The sequence below is a fragment of the Anguilla rostrata genome, chromosome 8 (genome assembly GCF_018555375.3).
Source record: "Anguilla rostrata isolate EN2019 chromosome 8, ASM1855537v3, whole genome shotgun sequence".
Lineage (NCBI taxonomy): Eukaryota > Metazoa > Chordata > Actinopteri > Anguilliformes > Anguillidae > Anguilla > Anguilla rostrata.
This window is the reverse complement of record NC_057940.1, coordinates 25,379,585-25,401,772: the sequence shown is the minus strand read 5'-3', so window position 1 is coordinate 25,401,772 and position 22,188 is coordinate 25,379,585. Positions and strand designations below refer to the sequence as shown.

General features: G+C 41.1%; 2 protein-coding genes across 3 annotated transcripts; both read right to left on the bottom strand.

Annotated features, from left to right (window-relative positions):
* Positions 1 to 1,970: 1,970 nt before the first annotated feature.
* On the bottom strand, positions 1,971 to 8,050 carry LOC135261231 (heterogeneous nuclear ribonucleoprotein R-like). Of its 2 annotated transcripts, none has more exons than XM_064347313.1 (11): positions 7,833 to 8,050; positions 6,061 to 6,251; positions 5,602 to 5,720; positions 5,321 to 5,428; positions 4,972 to 5,085; positions 4,609 to 4,785; positions 4,296 to 4,431; positions 3,934 to 4,139; positions 3,610 to 3,759; positions 3,391 to 3,512; positions 1,971 to 3,267 (listed from the first exon to the last, which is right to left on the bottom strand). In XM_064347313.1, exons 2-11 carry the CDS (start codon positions 6,242 to 6,244, stop codon positions 2,661 to 2,663), a joined length of 1,923 nt encoding a protein of 640 aa, XP_064203383.1. In that variant the 5' UTR covers positions 6,245 to 6,251; positions 7,833 to 8,050; the 3' UTR covers positions 1,971 to 2,660. The 2 variants fall into 2 exon arrangements, with proteins under 2 accessions (XP_064203383.1, XP_064203384.1); XM_064347314.1 differs by having other exon boundaries at positions 7,837 to 8,050.
* A 3,551-nt stretch (positions 8,051 to 11,601) lies between these two features.
* LOC135261232 (ATPase inhibitor B, mitochondrial) lies at positions 11,602 to 13,607 on the bottom strand. Its single transcript, XM_064347315.1, has 3 exons — positions 13,449 to 13,607; positions 12,499 to 12,611; positions 11,602 to 11,876 (listed from the first exon to the last, which is right to left on the bottom strand). The coding sequence occupies exons 1-3, from the start codon at positions 13,515 to 13,517 to the stop codon at positions 11,735 to 11,737; spliced, it is 324 nt and encodes a 107-aa protein (XP_064203385.1). The 5' UTR covers positions 13,518 to 13,607; the 3' UTR covers positions 11,602 to 11,734.
* Positions 13,608 to 22,188: the final 8,581 nt, after the last annotated feature.

Here is a 22,188-nt window from a genome sequence, read left to right as displayed (position 1 = left end):
GACCTGGAGATTTTTTCTCTCTCTCATTGTAGTCATGTACTAAATATTTGTAGCAACTCGTTTCCAAAGCAGACTTTGTCTAGGAAAATAACATGCTTGTAATTGTATAGTGTACACATTCTGTGAGCCAGGAAACAGCTCCGATATGAAAAATCCACAGAAAATAAATTGTTACCGCATCCAATTTTGTCAAATGAATATAATTCAAACAAATAAATGATTATTCTTTATTTTCCTTTTAATTTCCCCTTCACTATAAATCACATTTTCACAGCTCAAGTCATGTCCACTAAGAAAATTTCACCTAAAATGCTACCATCATATATTGGTAAGTGGAAAATCAGACGTTCACAAATGGAAACACATCCCCGCCCACCCTTTCATCCAGGTTGTGTGATTTATGGTAAAGGGGGAATTACATGTGTAATAAAGCCAAAAGCAATTATTGGCATTTAGGAATTAAAATTTCTTGATGAAAAGCAATACAGCAAAACTTCATATGCACCAACTGCAGCAGCACCACACCATGTGCTGCCAAAGATAACGAACTCAATCCCCCCAAAACCATCCATGCTTAAAGCCAAAAGGGACATCCTGACCTGAAGGAACACTATGGAAAGAGGTCTGTAAATAGGGGTGTCGAGATTGAAGCCCTGGGGCATCCTGTATCCAAATCAGAAGGCTAATTGGGAAGGCTTTACACTCCGTTATTGCTTTTATATCAATGCCATTAGGCAAAGTTCTGCAATTTAAATATTTTTCTAGCTATTCTCAATTTATTTCATTCCTGTTAGCATCCGTTACTGTAATTGTGAGACTGGCAGCGGTCTTGTTTCTCCGGACCATGGGAAATCCTCCAAAAGAACAAGACTGTGCTTTATTACCATTACATTCATAAGTGGTACAGCTCTAACGTAACTGGTAATACAATGGAGCCTTAAAACCTTCCTCGTTTACCGATTAAAACATGTGCAGGTGCAGCCCTGAGAGAGAGTGTTCCGTTCAGCGGTGAAGAGGCAAACCAGCTCACCCTTTGAGAAGAACACAGCTGAGATGTGTTCTTCATGCTAGCGCGCCCGCTCTCGATTCGCCACCTGGTTGAGTCGGAATAAAAGGACAATCTTAAACAAAACCAAAACCGTTAATCAGAAAGAAAGAAAAAGCTCTCTGCAGTAAGAAGTTTAACCCTTTCAAATGTGCGTAGATTTCAGGCAGCGATTCATACAAAGGTATCGTTTCAAATTCCGATATTGGTTTGTTTTACATGGGAGATGATCCCTGATGGTGTTTCAAGTCAAATAACTGAATGTAATTGAGTAATTCCAGTAGATGTGATAGAGGGAGAACCCAATCAGACCTTTTGTACGTTTTGTAAAACTATTGCTAGAAGACAGACTGACCAGGCCCCCATTCTTCTTTCTTTTCTTTAACTTCAGGATTAGAGACATCTCTGTACCGTTCCTCCATGGGAATAGGCAGATTTTGAGCTCGGATGACATTCTGATTCTGGCTGCTGGTAGCAAAGCAAAATTTTCTGCAGAACAATCAGTGTCAATATTCTGGCTTTTTTGCCCCCATTCTGGGAAACACTTTCACATGGAAATCAAAATGTCCCAAAATGACAAGAACACCAATTGAAGTGAATAATAAATTCTGGAAAGCAAAGGGTTAAAATCCTTTCTTTGACCCACAACAATGCAGCATATTGAAGCATAATATTCTTGGTCTGTTTTAGAGGATTTCAAAAGAAGGAGTCTCTTGATTATTTTTAAATGAATACATTTTTTGAGTAAATTAACAGGTTTGATGAGTCTTTAAGTCTTCAATGAATGATTTTGTTTCTATAGAACAATACTTGAAATAGGACAACTCACATTATGTAAGTTGTCCTTTTCTAGACAGTCTGTAGAGAAGTCACATTTGGATCAAATATTCTGACACAACTGAATTTGAGATGGCTGGTACCTGAATGGTATTCAGTTGAGTTTTATTGAAATGTAACAATCAAAAGATTTAAATACAAACATCAGAACAAACTGTAGTGGCTCTGGAGCCAAACCAAATTTGGGCAAATTCTTGAGAAAAATGTCTGAAGTCATAACAGTTAAAAAAAAAACAAGCAAACAAAAAAAAAAACACAATCTACTTCTACAAAATGCTAAGAGTACATGTTATTTCTGAATACAAAATTGGAAAGGTTTCCTTTTTCTATGGATTATTTTCCCCATTTCAGCAAAACAACCGAAAATCAAGCTTGAGCTTTAAGCTTTTTATATACACGCAAATCCCTATGCCACTCTATTAGAAACCTGAAAGGGAAAAAGTCCAGGGGGAAAAACCCTTTTGCTTCCAGCAGGACACACTCATGATTTTCTCTTCTCAAACTTTGGAAAATAAGGGTCCACCGAAATATTTAATGTTGACTTAAAAGAAAAAACTCAAAGGAAAAAATGCAATAAAATTTGTTTCCGTTTAAAGCCCAAAAGTGTCCCATTTCCAGCCAATCAACACTTCATCATGGAGGAAGTAAAGCCAATTCTTTTGTGGCATGTCTTTTTTTTATACATTTCAATTAAGGAGGTGAAGGATGAAAGATAAAAAGCCAATCAAAAGGTTGCAGCCAATTTCCTTTTTTTTTTGCCCAATAGCCTTACTTGAATCTACTTCCACTGTTGCCCATAAGAATCCTGAGAAAACTCCAGGGTGTCATTACTGTAACCATAGTTACCGGAATAGTCGGCACCTTGCTGCAGGGGTTGCTGGGCGATGGGCTGGGACCCCCAGTTCTGCTGGTTGTTGGTCTGGCGCCGCTTGGAGTCAGGCTGGTTGTACACGTCGGCCTTCCTCTTCCCGCCCACGTTGCCCCCGCGGTTTCCCCTGGAGCCCCGAGCGCCGCGGCCCCTCTGCTGCTGGGACGGGCCTCCCCGGCCTCCCCGGCCGCCCCTTGGCGCGCCCAGAGGCACCCCCCTCTGGGGGTAGCCTCCTCTCCCGCGGGGGAGCGGTGCACCCCGGGCGCGAGGGGGAGGGGGCGCGCCCCTGCTCACCCGGCCTCCCCTCCCTCTGGGGGGGTAGACGTCGTCGTAGCCGTAGTAGGGGTCTTCGTATCCGCCCCGGTAGTCGTGATAGTCATAGCCGTAGTAATCGTCATAGTACTCCTCGTGGCTGTAGTAGTCTGGAGGGTAAGCATAGCCCCCCCTAGCCCCACGGCCCCTGCCTCTCATGGGGGGCGGCATGCGTGGTGGAGGATAGTAATAATAATCATCGTACCTGCGCAGAGAGGACAATGGAGATTTTTTTTTTAACTGAGTTACCACACAAAGCCTATGTTAAATTGAACTGATTCTGTGACCGTGCTCCGCTGGCTGTTACAGGATAAAGCCCAATCCTCACCCCACGTTTCTGGACGTCTGCCGTGCCGCCTGTCTGTCTTTCCTCTTTTTGTCTGGAGGTTTGGCCAGAACGATCTCAATCTGCTCTCCCTCTAGCTCCTTCCCGTTCATCTCTTCCATTGCCTGAAAAGCAGTCACTGTTCATTTAGGCCCTGGAGGAGACGCAATGGCCCGTTGGAAACAGGGTTGAGGGTGTTAGTGGAGAGCTCGGCACACTGACCTTAACAGCCGCGTCTCTGTCCTGGAAGTGAACAAAGGCGTAATCTTTCAGCTTCTTCACGCGCTCCAGCTTCCCGAACTGAGAGAAAGTCTTCTCCAAGAGCTCCTCTGTGACAGCCGTGGCCAGCTTCCTCACAAACAGCACCTTCACCTGGGAAAACAGCCAGCAAAGCCCAGTTAACATGCATTTGTTTAGACCTACAATGTTTCAAGCATTTGCCTTTCAAAGAATGCACTGACGCCTTTAAAATGGGTTCCTTACAATGTCCTTACCACACCTCACAGGTGCCTGGATACGAAGAGTTACAAAAGCGCAGCAACCCACCTTTGCCATGATCTCTGGGTCGGGTTCCTCTACCGGGTCAGCCCACTCCACCGTGACCGGGTTCCCCCACACCTTCACTTTGCCGCTCATGAGCCGGCGGCGGGCCTGTGCGGCAGACTTGTGGTCCTCGTACTCCAGGAAGCAGAAGCCGCGGTTCTTCTTCTTGTCGTCCGGCTGGTGGTACAGGATGACCTCCATGAGGCCCTCTGGAAGCAGCACACAAAGACGTGAATGAAAAAGCCAGGTGTTCACACAGACACGTGGATCCCAACATGCAACTTGATGTCAATGTACACCTCCGATTAAGGACAGTGACAATTTCACTCCCCAACTACGTTAAATGCAAAGACAGAAAGACTGACCTGTAACTTTGCTGAAATCTTCCAAAATGCTTTCTCTGGTCTTGTTTTTCGGAATTGATCCCACAAACAAGCGGTTGTTTGCAACGGAGACGCACACACCCAGGTATTTTCCTGACCGGATTTCATAGTTATCACACTAAAGGCAAAAAGAGTGGGGGGGGGGGGAATAAACCTTTTGTTAAATCAGAATCGTAAACCAAGTAAATGCTCAAGTTACCCAGCGAGGTACTTGGACTGCTGGGAAGAGCAGTACACGGCGGTCTCATGCAGAGTAGAAGACGGCCAGCTCTGTAAGGCAAAAGCGTTTCAATACCAGTTTGACTGCCTCTTGCGCCGCCTCCTTGTTGCAAAAGGTGATGAAGGCGTAGCCTCGGTTCTGACCCGACAGTGGATCCATCATCAGCCGCAGGTCCCAGATGGGACCGGCCTTCTCAAACAGGGGGACCAGCTCATCTTCGTATAGGTCTCTTGGAATCTTTCCTACAAAAACCTGCAGAAAAGACTGAATAAGCTCCTGGTGCGCGCGCGCGCGCACACACACACACACACACACACACACACACACACACAATCGCAAATCACACACATATGTGGCCTTTGTACTGGTAGAGTGCTTACTGCACAAGAAAAAAGCAGAAGACAAAAAAGGTTGGATTTATGTGTTTTCTGGCCTTGCCTCTGTTCCGACCCCAGGCTGCGTTCCTGAAAACACCCCCTCGGGTGGGGGTCCCCCATACTTCCTCTGTCCTGTGGTGACGTCCAGGGTGTACCCTGTCCTCTCTAGGAGGGCCTGTAGGAAACAGTGTCTTTGTCACTATTTGAGAGGAGCAGAGCATGTAATATGGATTACATTACAGGCATTTAGCAGATGCTCTTATCCCGAGCGACACAACTTTTACATAGCATTTACAATGCATCCATTTATACAGATGTGCGACTGTAGTACACTGCAGTCCCCTGCTCGATTGTCAGAAGTGGACTGACCACTGCACTTCAACATGCCTGCAGAGCCCAGAGCATCTCACCTTTATCTTAGACTCATCGGGCCCCTTGGTGGATTCTTGCACTTTGTTCCCTTGCTTTTCTCTCTGTCTGTAGGTCTTCATGACGCCACACAGGAACGCACTTTTATTCTGAATCAAACGGTACCGTTAGCTACAACACACCAGACATTGTCAATGCATTCACAATACACAAGTTGACTGCAGACCTATAACATGGGCGAGTGAGAAAATGGGGAGATTACAGAGAGGCGTGTGATTAAATAGGACCATTTCATTCACATTTGGCGGAGGGGGTGCCTCACCTGCACATGAGACAAGTCGCTCTCCTTGAACTGCTGCAGCACGGAGAGTGCTCCCTCCTCGTTGAACTCCCGCAGGGCATCAATGGCCCGCTCATCCAGGTCAGCATACGCCACAAGCCCTGGAGGTCAGACATGCGTCACAGTAGAAAGTGAGGTTACATGCTCTTTCCAGTCCAGATGCCCTGCTGCGCCCAAACACACTGGCCTTCAATTCCATCAGTCAAATGCTCTCAATTTAAAACAAACTGTTGCTCAATTTACATTCTAACAATGCATTTACATTTTGTGCTGGCATAAGTTTCTGAAGCTAAAATTTTTAGTTGACACAGCAAACTGGTATCCAAATACATTAGCCAGTCTCAAAACAGTATTTTATTTTTAAAAAATTGTATTTTATAAAAATACTAAATAGAACAGCAAGAACAGCCCATTAAAAACACAGAAGCTGTGAAGCATCACCTGTCTGAAAGATGTTGTCCAGCCTCTCAGCTACTTTCTGCGGAAGACCAGCATCGATGAGTGTTTGGTAGTTCTCAGTGTGCGTAACACCGATGTCCATGGGCTCCTCCTCCTCCTTCACCTCCTCCTCTTCCTTCACCTCCTCCTTCACTTGTGCAGAGCTGCCGTTCACCTCGGCGGCCATTCTCCAGCTGAAATCAGAGCACAGCGATGACGTTTTCCATTTTCTATATTAACATTTAATTATCATTAAAAACAATGATTGTAGTGGCAACAATTCTCACTACCCAGGTGCAAAACATTTCTGGGTGTGGTCTCACTTTTGCAAATAATAGTAATTCTTTCACTCATTAGTAATAACAACTGCACCAATGAAGCATTTTAGACGTGCCAAACTAACTATCCAGCCAATAGCTGAGTCAATTATTATTTATTTTAAGAAGTAGATTGTGACAAAAAGCAGAACAGACACTAACTTGCACTGAGATAAACAGCTCCTTGATAAGTTTACACAGAGATTCAGAACAACTTAAGAACTTAACCAAAAGTAGCTGGGTGAAGGAAGGCATTCAAATACTGTAAGAAGTAAAATACACTAAACCAAACGAGGTGGAGCGCAGCATTTTGAGTAACACCTGAAATTACAAAAAAAGTACAAAGTACATTATCTAAATTACATATTCTCGTGTATATAATTCAAATTGTTGGCCAGCAGAAACGTATGTAATATTTCGTGAAACAATTGTGCGATTTTTTATTTTTATTTTGTTTGCTCTCTGTTGGTCACAAGGATCAGATCGGGGTTATGATACCTAACATTGCTTAGCTCTGGACAGGTTAGTCGTAACGTCACTGAAATGGAATCTCGTTAACACTGTCTGCTATCGATCACTAGCTAGATAGCTAGCTAGCATTACGCTTCATAAGCGCGGACTAATGCCGAATGGTCATGAATACAATTTGTCCGTCAGACTGAATATACTATGTTACGTGAGCTAACGTTAGTGAACGTGAAGGGGTGTGTGACTCGCTAAAGTGCTTGGGCTTCATCGTAAATATTTGCACCTGGTTTTATCTCACCAACATTAATGTGTTAATCTCCTTTTCAAAGTCGAACTGTTCAACAACATGACATCGGCAAAAGAAATGTAGGTATTTAGCCATTGAACAAGCTTCCAATTTCACAAAACTAGCGTTAGTTCTAGACATTGTAGCTATTTAGCCAAGTTAGCCAACGAGCTAGCCAGCGGATTTACTCCTGCTCAATTCGGAAACATTAGCTAGCCAAGAACTGACCGGTTTCCGCGCCAAACGTTGCGCCAGGGACTTCAACTTCTAACCCAAAATGTGCGAATTAGCCGACACACAACCTTAATTACCGAACCAACAGTCGGTTTGCTCGACGACATCAAATTAGCCAACCAACAGTATTATTATATTGAAACAATGCACGTGAAGATCGATCCACTCCCTTGCCGGCCTGCCTAGCTAATGTTCGCTAACATAGACTAGCTAACGTTAGCTGGTTAATTAGACAACCCAGCGTTAGCGAGCAAACTATTGCTACAACACACACATTGAAAATCGAAATTATACTAAAGGTAAACACCAATAAAAAACTTTCTGCGTGAAATTTTTTGACTCAGTGTCGCTAGCTAGCTAGCCATTTTGTAGAGTATTGGTAAGGCCTAGTTAGCAAAGACAACCGTTTTGAGACCAAACAAACCATCCACCAAACGGTTTAAATAATTAAATAGTGGCGTAAAGCTTACCAACCTTTTCCAGCAAAGTATTATTTGATGTAGTTATTTGTCAGTTCACAATGTCTCGCAAGAAGCAATCCAACGAGGTGAATATGATACAAAGATTATTTATTCAGATTTGTTCGCGGCAGTACAGTAAAAACTGTCACAGCGCGTTCACAAAGCTTTCTCGCGGCGAACATGGCCGTCCTTAGGTGCGCGCACGTAGCTGCGCAGCAGGAACAATGGGCCTCCGAAGTAGTGTCGTCATTGCTTTCGGGTTCGTCATAGAGGTGCATATATTCCTATGTAAACCATTTCGTTAGCATTTTCGAGACTTCCGGATCAAAACGGGGAAATGAATGGCGTTTTCCTAATTCCTTCAAAAATAATTTACGACATTTGGACGTTTGTTTGTATATGAAAAAAGAATGATTTTCACTTATTTTTTTGGAATCTAAAATTATTTAAAAAACAAATAGCTAACGACTAAGTGGTTAGCGACCCGTAAATATGTATTTTTTGTTGCTGTTCTCGTTAAGTTATAGAGGGTTACATGTTGTAGTTCTAAAACACAGTTGAGTTCGCATTTTTGAGCCACGTGTTCCCGCGGCAGATTTCCAATTCTTTTTCCCCCATAGGGATTTCGTTTAATGCAGAAACTAAAAAAAGGTTAGAGAAGGAGCGATACACGAACAAAGATAATGGCCAAAAGGGTGCTCTTTGGAAAAAGAAGGAAATATCAATTTAGTTTGTCAGTCAAAATGAAAAAATACAATTGGCAAACAGGTAGGGATCCAAGGCATTATTGATAGTAAATTTAAAAGCCTTTCTTGAAACAGGGCAAGAAAAATTAAAACGTGCTGGACCTACGCGTTGCGGCCTAACACAACCTTCACCCTGAATAACTAGCCTATTAACTTTACCATCAAGAGTGCCGTACCTGTTTGCCACGCCCACTTGTATTTTTTTTTTTTTTCATAATTTTGACTGGCAAACTAAACCCTTTTTATGACAGGTCTTGTTCTACTTGATAAATTACGCCAATTAATTACACCCAGTTGCTACATTGAAACTATAACAGAAGTCGCATTCTGGCAACCGCCACTCAGGTTTCCATACTAGCCTGCCAGCACGAGACAGCCGTTGTAGTTTCAATAGGCAACTTGCTAGCAACTTACTTTTTTAAAGCACATAATCGAACGGATTCGAAATTTACAGTGAAGATATAGATGGGAATGAGGATGCATTTATAAGTAAATGAAGTACTACACATACAATTTGGAATGGATGAAGAAAAGGCTTTAGTCAAGCATCAACTAATGGGCAGAAATAAATTAATGTGAAGCAGTTGATGTGAGTGGATACACGCACAATACAAGCGAATCAAAAGCCGTTATTAATGAGAACAATATAACTAGATATAAATAGATTTATCTTTGAGGCTGCTTGGACCCTGCTTATGGTCAGCATGCTGTTGAGAGTATGGTGAACATATGCAGTGCATACAGCTGTTCCTGCGATAATATTTTGTCTTCCCAAACCTGAGTAACTTGTTTGTCAATCAATGGATTGATTAAGTTGTTAAACAATTATAATTTGACTAATTGGTTACCCAATTACTGTTCAAAAAGACAGTGGGTGGGATTCATCGACATTTGTCCTGAACCTTTATGAATAAGCATGTTATGCTTTTTCACTACAAGAACATGTCTATGTTCTCAACATGAGAGGATCAGTTGAGAGAAGCTGTCCATTGAAATTCATTCATTTTGGGTGTCTTCCCCAGGCTACTCCGGTTTCCTCTCACAACCGAATGGGGGAGGGGGGCGCAGGGTGCTATCGGGGCATTGGCTGTTGGCATGTGTGCTTAGTCGTCCTACCTTGTGGAAATGAAAGTTACAATAAATACACAGACAAACTGATAATTTGCCAGGTAGAGTGATAATATAATTTTGTACCTTATGATTGCCAAATTTAGCGCTTTACCTGTGTTTTGTAGTTGTTCAGTGACCTTCGGGTATGTACTTATTGTACATCGCTTTCGATAAAAGCGTCTGTAAAATAAAATGTAATATAATGTAATAATTTATTTTAAAATCATGTGATAATGAATTTTCTGTGGCCAGTTTACTTACACTATTTGATTAAAAACAATACTATGTTGGCTTGCCACTCTGCTAAGATAGTTAAAATGTCTAAAATTATGACGATATTGAGAAAAATATAAAATTGCAATTAATTGAAGTAATCTTAAAGTCCCTGTTGAAGCCCTAGTTTATGGTATGTTAAAAGCCACAGAAGTTACCTAAGTCATAGGACCATGTCTGTAGCTAGCTGCTACGTAAGGCTGGAAACATACTTGATTTAAATTACGTGTACACAGGATTTCTGTCATGCGTATCCTGCGGTCATTGAGTGTTCCTTGTGCACGTCCTTAAACATTAACACTACACATCTGCAAGGTGCAATTCCCAAGTAAACTGTGGTGGCAGTGCACATTTTATGCCTAGTGATTCAACAGATGCTAGGAAGCCAGGAAGGATGGCGGAATAATTTGATGAGATGCCCTGATCTACCCCCTACCTTTTAAACCTCCAGTCAGACAAAAAGTAAGCAGACGAGTATGTGAACAATGTCGCCCAGGACACAACCACTTTACATACATGTAGTGCAAGAAAACATCTTTTTGCATCATAAACCAGACCCTTGGGACCTGCACAATCTTGTGTGTTCCCAGTAGCCATTGCACAAGAGGCCGATCAGGAAGTGATACAATCGATCACTGATCTCGCCCATTGAAAATTGCAGCATCCCGTTGTCCATTTATATACTGTCAATGGTCTAGAGCAGTGGTCTCTAACCCTGGTCCTGGAGAGCTACAGGGTCTGCTGGTTTTCATAGTGACTCTGCACTTCATGAATCAATTAGAGCAGTTGATTACACAGTTAACTCAACTCACCTGGTGTCTTGGGTCTCAATTGGGCACTGATTTTAAGGTGAAAACAAAAACCAGCAGACCCTGTAGCACTCCAGGACCAGGGTTGGAGACCACTGGTCTAGAGAATGTCAGGCTTCCTCCTACTATGACACAGGTGTTAATCATTGTGATAACTAAACCTAAGAAGAATCTGATCTTCATTTATAATTGGAGACCAATAAGCTTGCTTAATATTGACTATAAATTGTTAGCTTTAGTATTTGCTGGAAGATTGAATATGGTTTTGAATTCAATTACTGATGAAAATCAGTCAGGATTATGCATAATAGGCCTTGTCAGCATGTCTTTTTTCTTTGCTGTATCTGGGCCATTACAGCGATTAGCTAGCTAGCAACAAACACTCTGTTGAAATCTGATCTCAAATTTCGGGCACTGTAGCTACACTCACCCCTCCCCAAAAGAGTACCACAACCAGAAACATCCCAAACACATTTTAGATTAACAAATACAGGTAAAGGTGCACAAACCAGGTGATATTTCCAGTGCACCATAGATATGCCTTAGCTTGGTTATTTTATACTATTTTCAAGGTGAAATCCTACATAGTATGCCACAAAAGAGAGCTGAAAGTTGTTTGACACTGTTTGCCACTTACCCTACTAGTAACTGTGTCTACTACAGTACTTCACTTGTTTTCAGTAGCAATTCAGTAGGACTGAGGTTTTTAAACCCTACAATCAATGAATGATGGATGGATGGACAATGGATGGAGCTATCAGGTTATCAATGACCCAGTTACTTCAACCAATCAACTGCTTCATATTTGTCAGGAAAAAAATCATCCTTCTGGAAAAAGTATATGCGCTCAGTATTTTATTAATCCATAATCCATCAATGAACAGTCAAACATGAACAAAGCTGGCCAAGATGGCAGCTTGGGGAATAAGTGAAGTTTGGCATGAACTGGCCCGTGCAGGAGTGTTATCAGAACTTAGTCGTCATGCTTCAGTTTCCTGATCTTGCCCTTGTGGCGATCGATTTCTCGCTGCAGACGCTCAATTTCCTTCTTGTGGTGGTCAATCTCCTCCTCATGATGTCTTCTCAGTGCAGCCAGCTGCTCCTGTTCCTTACGCCTGCAGGAGGCAATAGAAGGGAGCACAATGAGAGGACACAACCAGACAGAAAAGCCTGAGACAAAGCTTCGGAACTCAGCTGCTTACACTGTGAAATGACAGAACACTATATAACCTTCTGCAGAGGACCTGATGGGAAAGTTGTGGCACAAAAAATCGCTGCACATACGGGACTCTGATCTAGCACTGTTTTTCTATACTCACTGAGAGGAGTAAGCTCAAATACACCGGACAAAAACAAAGCCACTGGTATTCAGTGCTACTCATAAAAGTATTGCAAAAAACAAGTCTCAAGTGAAAGTGAAAGATTTATTTAAAACATGTCATGCTTGCTACTGACACATTATTTCACAAAAAAGTAGGATATAGCTACAATTATAATGCTAATTTACATGTATTCACAAATGCACGTAAATTGCATGCCAAAACTTAATTTAGATGCATTTGTTCATGTTACAGTCAAAAAGTCTTAATCTAGTGATTTCTTTCAAGATGAAATGTGTGAGAACCCTGTATTATTCAAGTGTTTCTATGCGTTTCATCCCATAATTACTTCTTTAGTTGCACAAAACCTGCTTTTCAGATGTTGCTGTGAAATGGAGGAAACTAGAAATTTACTTACTTGAAGTATCTCTCTTCTTCAGCTGCCTGCCTCTTGCCTAAGGCTCCTCCAGCCTCCCGGACTGAACCTCCACCACCACCTCCCTTTCCAGCTCCTTTACCCAGCTCACCCAGCTAAATCATAGGAGAAAGAAAACCTTGGGTCAGCACACGACTGGCAGAAAATATTGCAGCATACCATTCTGTCACAGAAAATACATTTGTCTGGAAGCATTCACAAAATATGTGACAATGGTCTTAGGCATGTCACAACTTGATAAGCAAGTTTTTGGCAACAAGCATTTAGCCTATAGTCTGTAATTCTACCCTGCTGAATTTGTTGATCAATCCATCATGGTAAATCCATCATCAATAAGCCTTTTAATGATTACAACACAATAATGTTGATTGCTAATGACCTGTTTGTATGTATAGGTCTACTGCTGGCAAGACCACATAATCAAATGAATTTAGCAACTCAATACACACAATATGGATAAAGAAACCATATACATGCTATTGAGTCTAAAGAGATTCTTGACATAGCTAAGCATATAGTGAATAATAACTGTATTAAAATTCACTCAAGTTTTGCCACCAAGTAATTGCACCCTTTAACAAATGTACCAAAATAATCCATAATGTTGGCAGCTAGACATATTTAAATTGTATGTAGCTAGCTAAATTATCCGGCTAGCTAGGCATCTAGCTACCATGTTGCTGGCGATACTGCAAAAGTGCACGATCACATACATAGCAACTTTCAACAAATATAACACAAAACTGCAATAAAAAGGTTAAATAATTTTTCTCGTTGATAAACTGCAATAAGATCTAGGCGTGTCAACTAAAATTGGGCTCAGAGGCCTAGGTAAATACTGCCAGCTCGCTAGACAACAAAAACTGAGTCATAGTTTTCACCAAAAACATGTAATACAGTCAAATACGGATACCTAAACATTACTTTCTGACCTGGTCGGATGACATCCTGATTTGGGTAATTAGGAAACCCCTCAAATTTGATTTAAGCAGCCGAGACATATCTAATCCCTCAGCTCAAAATAATCACTGTCAACTGTGCCCTTGTGCTTCCTTAGTTCCTTCCAATAATACGGGAATGAGGGCCAACCAGTGTTTTACTCGGAGTTCACAGTGTAACTTCCTTCAGAACCATTGACGTTGGGTTTTTCCCGTCTTTGATTTGTTTAGGCGCACCGAATAGCGTATACTATCTTTTGAAGCTGTTGCAAGAAGTTATGCTTTAAGCTTTGTCTTCAGTTCGAAGGATGATATATATTTCATTTTGCGTATCTTTATCGGTGGCTGTTTGGGCAATTAATGATTTGAAAATGAGAATGATTTGTTCATTAGCACAGTTTGAAAGATAAGTGCGCAGGTCAACTGACATGTGTTGTTTTAAAGAAATGTAACATCAGACAACCCTACACGACATAATAAGAGTGTGTGTGTTCTTCAGGAAACTCTATTGGGAAAGCTGAAGTGGCTATTTAGCTATTTGCCCACTTTATCTGGAAAGTTTGACCCTGTGAGTCCAAAAAGTATCCTTACAATTTCCCGAAAATAACGAACCGCAGGGACTAAGCTACATATAAAACTCCCATCCAACCTATTTGTTCTAAATAATATTTTTCTTTCTTCCTTGTAAACACATAACAGGCGTGGCAGGTATTATCTGTGCGTGTTTTATTTGCACATTATTAAAAAACAGGCGATAGAAGAGAATAACTAAATATCAAAATAGACAGAGCTAAAAACATAGAAGGGCTTAGATGGGTCCTCATAGCTATCAATAATAAACATGGAACAAAAACCAAGCTGCATGGTTTAAATGGATAAGTAAAATCCAGATAATGTCTTTTGGAATTACTAACACTGTTTTACTTCATTAATAACACAAGGAGCTGCCGCTGTTAAAGAGACCGTGCTTCAGTAGCTCCAAAGCCTAATTTTCTGTATGTTTATAATCAGTTAGTTCTCTAAGTCTGTGTGCATCAAAACCTAACTTTTCATATTAGGCCTACAGCATATGAATTTTGATATAATGGTAGGAAACATGATCTAGGCCTTAACTTATTTCTATTAATTTAAATGTTTTATACAAAAGTAGACTGGTGAGTTTTGAATGATCTCTTTATAAGGGTGTTACTGGTGCCCTCAATCACCAAAATAAAACTCCTTTGCTAACGAACATGTCTGCACGTATACCTTTATTTTATGAATTGTCATAATAAGAGAACTACAGCAAAATTATTGGTGCAACTGTGCAATTTTCAATTTTCAAATCCTGACTTTTTTGTTTATGTTTAACAAATGGTTCCCTGGGCTATTGCTTCCAGACCTGGGTCAAATACATATTTAAAGTATTTTAATTACTTTTTTTTTTTTAAATATTTGAAATACAGCATTTACAAATACCGAGTATTTAAAATACAAAATGTATTTGAAAATACATTTAAAACCCTAATCCACGGTGAAAGAAAAAAAGAAAATCACTCATGCATTTCTGGTGGGCTAATTGTATTTATTTGCAAATAATGGGGAAATGGGGCCAAGCAAAAGAAGGGGGCCTTTTTATTTTATGACATCCAATTAAGCATGGCTTACTTATTGTGACAATGACCTCTGTTTCATCTCCAGGTTACAGAACCCAGCATGCATAGCCCTCATGCTGCCTCTGAGAATCAGGATTGCATTGATCGATTTAAATAATATCAAGATCCTTCAATGGTGCAATACTACTCCCAAAGAATGATGTGAGAAGGATTTTATTCAACAGTGATAATGTAATTCCAATGTCCAGCTGAAACCAGCCAGACAAGGGTAAATGTGTGCTCATGGAAAACTCACTGAGTTTGCTCTTAAGCAAAGCCTGTTGGACGAAGCATACAATAGGAGACTGTCTCATAGAAGAGGGAGTGGGTGTCCACTGAATATGTGTTAGACGCACTCAAAAAGACCACCTGGATGACAAAGCAATGAATGACAAGCTCCGGATGGACCCATTGACCTTGACATTCTCCACCATCAATTACTGTTCTTTTGTGTGAGGGGAATGCATGTGTGTTTTCCAAAAAGCAAAAAGGAGTGAGGGGGTTGAAACTGGAAAGCCTGCATGAGTCTTCCATGAACAGATGCACGCAGTCCTTGAGTGTGTTTTTTATTTGTGTCAAAAACCTATTATTGTTTTATGGTGGCTGTGGACTATTCATGTCAGTGTGATTAATATGTCAAGCTATAGTGTGGTATGGTATAGTGTCAATAACTATTTGGCAAGGTAAGGAATGTTTATACGGTGGATATGGTACAATCATTAACTTTATAATGTTTGTTAGGTTTGGGGCTGTGTTTTTCTTCTTCCTTTTCCCCCTAAAACCTTCCCATGAAAAATTGAGTTTTGCTGCGGTAGTAGCAATTCTTTATTGACAGGGGGCACTGTTTTCCAAGAGATTTGCAGAAATGGCGCTGTAAGAAATAATAGTCCACTCACACAAACACCAGCAGGATAAAGCAGAAACTCTTTCATAGAGATTTGTCCCTGGCCCATTTTAATGTAAAGGGGCACATAGGCTTAGGATCGGAGAAAAGATGGAAGTGGTTCAGAATCAGTGAAAGATGAGGCGTGTGTAACATTTGACATGGTGCTAAAGAAATATATATGGATATACCAGTCCATAGCCAAATTTGCTGGAAGTGTCTTTTGTTATTCCCATAGGACCTAATTCCAAATTCTTGCAAACAGTTAAAAAGGTAATTTATTTATTTTTATTTTATTATTTTTATTTATTTATTTATTTTGTTGTGCTGAAATACAATTATAGAGGCAAGAACATACCATTGCATTCAATTTTGAAGACAATGATTGAGAAGATGTGGAAAGTGTTGTTTCCGTTTAACTCTTACTGTTTTGTAATTTTATGGATCAAGATTATTGTAATTTTAAATTGAAACTTTCTGTTAAACTAGTTTTCTCTGTAAATCCTTCTTATATCATCCATTGGCAAAACCCATTCTCCTCCCTATCCACACCTCTTCTGAAGTTTATCTTCCTATTAGGTACTGATGACCAAACAGGGTGTTTAAGTCTCATTGCTACGGCCAGGAGAGATCCCTATTCCTGACTCACAAGCACAATGTCAAATTCATCAATAATTTAAAAACCAATGCACTGTATATAAAAAAAACGTATTTTAAAATATATGTACATACATACCCAAAGTTTGCTAATATGTAATAATAATATATTATTAAATGAACAATGCTGACATCACATTGTCTGTTTATAGTTCATTTGGTGAAATTCCATTCATTCAGTGACCTTCTGAGGACCTTCTGTTAAGCAATACATTTTGCACACAATCAACTTTTCAGTAGGTTTGTAATTAATGAGTTGAAAGTGTTCAACTAGATTCCTTCCTGTCAGAAATTTCTTCTGCATGAAATATAGACCTCCCATTCACAGGCCTTGTGGGGCATCTGGTTTGAAAGTTGGGATGCCCTGCAGTTGCTTTAGACACATTTGTGCCTTTCCCTTTTGAATAGAGATTGGTCATGTTGGCTTTAGATCCGCTAACTACCACAAATCAAAATCCATCTTGGAATCTCAGAGTCGCATCACAGCATTTTTTCATTGTTAAGCTCTCAAGTTCATGTGGTTGCCATCGGAAGTAAGGTATCCTAGCAACCATAAAACCTAGCAACAAGATTTAAGGCCATGCCTTCCTGCATGGAGACGCAAAGGGATGACTCACTCATAGCATTTGGGCCAATTGTTCTGCACACTGTGGACAAGAGTAACACTGGGGGAAGAACTATGTACTTCTGTTGGCTTTTATGCCATAATATTTGCTTTAGGAGGTATACTTGTCATGTAAAAGTCTCAAATTCCCATCCAATCACATGATCATAGGGCACGCACTTAGATGCTCGAGAGACCTCCTTAAAATTTGTGCAGAATATGAGAAGAAACACTGAAAATGCTTAAGAAATCCAATGTGCTGTACCAGCTTTTTAGGACCCACCCCAATTGTTAGCACTTCTCACTGATTTCTTGTCTTATAATTAACAAATTAAAAATATGATGTGCACATTCATGGTTGTTTCTCTTCAGCCATTCAAATGTGGACTTTATGTTTTAGACCATTGACTTGCTCCATAACCCAATTACATTTCAGTTTCAGCTCACGCGGCATAGTATGTTGATAGAAGCTTTGTGGTGACTGCTTCACTCTGAAGGTTCAGTGAGTGAGGTTTAGATTCAACAGGGCTGGCTGCAATCAAGCCTGGCTGTGTTCAATCAGCTGAATCCAAGTGTCAGTTGAATTTAGTTAATTGGTCGATTGAGTAACTAGGCACTTGTCATGGTTCTGTATTTTCTGTTTCTGTTTTTCCCCTTTTGGCCACCAGATGGCGGCACTTCAGTTTTGTGTTTCAGTTCGTTCTCCCTCCCTGTGTTAATTGTATTATTGGTTTTAATTATTCTATCATTGTTCCCACCTTTGTCTTGTTATCCCCTCCTTTTCTGGTTTGATTGTTCTTTGAGTTCACCTGTGTCTTGTTACCCCTGTCCATTTAAGTTCTTTGTTTCCTATCTCGGGTGCTGGTTCCTTGCGTTTCATGTTTGTTTCTGCCTGCCCGTGTTTTGACCTCGTGTTTCTGCCTGAGTTTCTTGATGTGTTTCTGCCTGTGTTGCTGCCTGTGCTTGCCTGCCTGCCTGCCTGTCTGTGTCTGTGTCTGTGTCTGTGTCTGTGTCTGTGTCTGTGTCTGTGTCTGTGTCTGTGTCTGTGTCTGTGTCTGTGTCTGTGTCTGTGTCTGTGTCTGTGTCTGTGTCTGTGTCTGTGTCTGTGTCTGTGTCTGGCCTGCCTGTTCTGTTCTACATGTTTTTTGGATTTTTGGATTTTCTTCTGTTTTTGGTTTTTGAGTTTTTTTTTTTTAGAGTTGCCCTGTGTGGCCTTTTGTTTGTTTTGCATTTTTTGTGTAGTAAACGTCTTTGTTTAAATTTTCCTTTTGAGTTCCTGTGTTTTTTTGTTTTTTTTTTACTCCGCGTCTGGGTCCTACCTTCCCGTACGTGACAGCACTACTGATATGTGTGTTTGATAACTTTTTTTCATTAAATAAATTAAATCATTCAAATGTTTTGTGTTTACTAGTCTCTTTGTCTAATATTACATTTTAAGATCTGAGACAGAGGAAATTAGGAAGGGGAAAATACTTTTCATGGCACTGTAAATTTCATTTTATGGCAGTGCTGCATCTTTGCCCATGTTTGCCAGTTAATTATTGTATAATTAGTTGGATATTTCAATTTATGCATGTATGTGCTTTTCTCAAGCAGCATTACAAATGACCTGTGGGTCAAAACAAACACTATCACAGTCAGCACTGGCACAGCTTGTATGCAGTACGAGACTGCAGGGTGTATCGCTCCACTTAAACTAGCAGTGGAGGAAAATGAGCCTTGCTGCAGCTCTTCAATTGCCTTTGTACATTGGAACCCCTATGTACCGTAGTGCATATTATTGTTCTGAGCCACAGTATTGCTGTCCATGCTTTGTGTCAGCAGCATTTTAATGAATGGTAGATGCTATGTGGGTTTCTATGGCAATATTGATGCAATAGGAAAGCCCATGCTGAAAATGTTTCCATGGAAACATTGCTGGACTTTGAGACAACTGAATGCCATACATTCCCTGGTTCATGTCCCAAGTGTGGACCCTTTACCATTGTGACAACGCATTATTTAGAGACCATATCTATGAATGTCAATAAATACCTACAGTGACATAATTCAAGTTAGCACATAATATGAACACACACTGTATGCCTTGAAATGATTCAGGTTGCGGCCATGGGCTGACTGCATTAGTGAGAGTTATCCACATCCGCATTAGCACAATTTGAAGTGTAATTTTGTGGCTGTGAGTCCGGTGTTTTGGCCGCTATGCCATACAGCAAACCTGTCTCGGTTTATGATGTCTTTATTGCTCATTCCACCCAGCAGTGGCACGCCAACCACTCAGCCACCGGACCACCCACAGGCTGTACTATTATGCACTGCAGGGGGAGTAGCCATACCTCCTGTATATTACACTCAAGAGACTTTTTTATTTAGCATTGACGCAATCAAGTACATATTTGGCATTACTTATTCATGTACAAAAGTGTCCTGTTGGGTGGCTTTGTTCAATGGATTAGTTCCATTTGCACAGTTAATGTAGAACAATAAATGGCTAAGGTGTGTCATCAAGGCTCACCCATTCAAGGTCATGTACCCGCCTTAATTGTTGGGCTTGGTAAGACATTTGATTGCAACCTCAGATTCAGCTATAATTGTAATTCTGGAAACAAGACATTCACCACATATTATAAACACATTATGCATTATGCATTAGGAAGCAGAATGTAATACCATGGAAAGATCATGATATTCACAAAAGGACTTGAGACCAGACCAACATTCAATTAATTTTGTGACCTTCTGAATTTTAACCGGATGGTTTCGTAATTATTTTTCATAATAATGTGTTAATGATATATGTGCTTACACAAGAATAAATGTGGGTTCATATCCCTCCAGTAGGGGGACCAGAGGGATGTACTGAAGCGAGATTACAGGGTTAGTGAGCTAATTTAAGCTTTAATCCAGGGTTTTCCATATCATGAAGCTGACTCACTTTAAATCAGGGTATGTCACTGTAACAAGTGTTGCAGTCTTTCTCCCCACAAACCCCACAATCCTCTGTTCTCTGACGCACACAGGTTTTATTGCGCTTGGTTTCAGGCCGTACATACACAAGCACAAACTGAAACAAACCAAACAAAACCAAAACAAAACACACACATGATAAGGGAATCACTCGGCCTTTCTCCCGTGTGCGTCTCATTCCAGCGCCCCGGACTCACTGCAGACAGAGCATATAAACAATTAGCAATTACTTCAGATTGCACACATCTGGGGTTGTAGCACCAGCAAAATCGCTCCCTCTCTGCCCGCAGATGGCACCCTAACCACATCACCCCTCCACAGTCACCATGGTAACTTATGGCTAGCCTGGCCCGGGACAGGTTATGTTCAGGCTATCGAACTGAACATACAATAGCACCGCCATTTGACCAGTCAACTCCTTGGAATGATGCCGCCCGACTTGTCTTCAACCCTCCTCAAAGTTCTCTCACGACACTCTTCTGCTGAGGTCACCCCACTGCCTACCGGTTGCTGCCAGTATCAGGTCCAAAGTCCTGACCCTCACCTACACTGCAGTTAAGAGGACAGCCTACTTGCAGGACATGATTTAATGCTACACGCCAGCTCGACCACTCCATCCCACCGCAGCAGGGCGACCTGCACCCCCTGCTATCCTGGTGAATGACTCTCACTCATTCACGCCACATTCAGCCTGCCTGGAACATATTTGATGTCAAAGGAAGACCTACTGTAATGGCACTCACTGGCATCTAGCTTCAGTCTGTTCAGTTTATTATTTGAGAGGGCTGTTATCAGTCCAAACTGTGAATTTATGAGCCTTTAGTCAGTGACTGTACTTATCACATACAGCCCATTTCAAAGCCAAGAACTCCAGTCAATGGGTGGGATAGATGAAGCATTGCTGGATAGGATGAATGGTCTGTGAAAGTCTGGGTGAGCCAGCACCACACAGTTCAGTAAAGCACTCTTTAGGACCTGGAGGTCTACAGTCCTATAATTTTTTACTCCAACCCTAACAAAGCATTCATGTTGAGCTGCTAATGAGTACAATCAGGTGTGCCAAATTACAGATGAAGTGAAAACCTACCGGACGGTAATTCACCTGGAACAGTTATGGTTAACACTGCTTTAGGTCTTCAAATGCCTTCTCACAGGCAGTGGCCCAGTCCTCAGGGGCAAGGTCATGTAAAGTTCCAGCTCTCCTGCAGCCACTGCAGCTTTTAGCCTTCTTCTTTTGTCATGCTGTCAAGGCATAGAGGGGCTTAGCAATGGAGGCTTAAAATTGTATGGCAAATGTCTCCAGTGGTGATCTGACAAAATACCTCACACACACACATACAGAATATCCTGCTGTTACTATATATTTGTACGTGCAGACAGAGAGAAGCAAATTGGATGCTGGAGAAACAGCGGAGAATGGTAGAGCCAGACACAACAGACAAATCTCAGGTATGGTGGGTGCCAGTCATAGGATTCCCTGGCTAAGGATAAGGTGCAGCCTACCCTCTTGTCACCATCAGTACATGTAAAAATTTGAATGGGATTAATATGGGATGTGCATAAGTGACTGGCGGTGTCATGGCAGTGATGGCATGGAAGGAATATGTGGCTATTATTTTAACATCTGATATATATGTGGTCAGAAAGTACATCACCTATCCTATGTCTGATTAATACCTTTCACCCGCCATACCGTGGGGACCAGGCAAGCTTGGATCTAATATTCAGCCAGCAACAAACAATGACTGACTTAGTGTAATTGTATACACATAAACTATGACTCTGTTACACACAGAACATTTTGTGTAGCAAAACACCAGCTGGCATTTCAAATCACTTCACTGTAAATGGCTTGATGCTCCATTAACTAAATTTGAAACGTGATGACCCATGAGCAGATACTCCTCTATGTTTTTCAACACATCAAAAAAATTGTGCTTGGAAATCCAATTTTTGGTGGCAGCAGTTATGACCTACTTTGTTGTTTCA

Coding starts and splice junctions, on each gene's coding strand:
- LOC135261232 (XM_064347315.1), bottom strand. CDS start 13,517: ATGTCTCGGCTGCTTAAATCAAATTTGAGGGGTTTCCTAATTACCCAA. Junction 12,612..13,448: donor TCAGGATGTCATCCGACCAG/GTCAGAAAGTAA, acceptor CCTATGATTTAG/CTGGGTGAGCTGGGTAAAGG. Junction 11,877..12,498: donor GAAGAAGAGAGATACTTCAA/GTAAGTAAATTT, acceptor TGCCTCCTGCAG/GCGTAAGGAACAGGAGCAGC.
- LOC135261231 (XM_064347313.1), bottom strand. CDS start 6,244: ATGGCCGCCGAGGTGAACGGCAGCTCTGCACAAGTGAAGGAGGAGGTG. Junction 5,086..5,320: donor CCGATGAGTCTAAGATAAAG/GTGAGATGCTCT, acceptor TGTTTCCTACAG/GCCCTCCTAGAGAGGACAGG. Junction 4,140..4,295: donor AGATTTCAGCAAAGTTACAG/GTCAGTCTTTCT, acceptor TGCTGCTTCCAG/AGGGCCTCATGGAGGTCATC.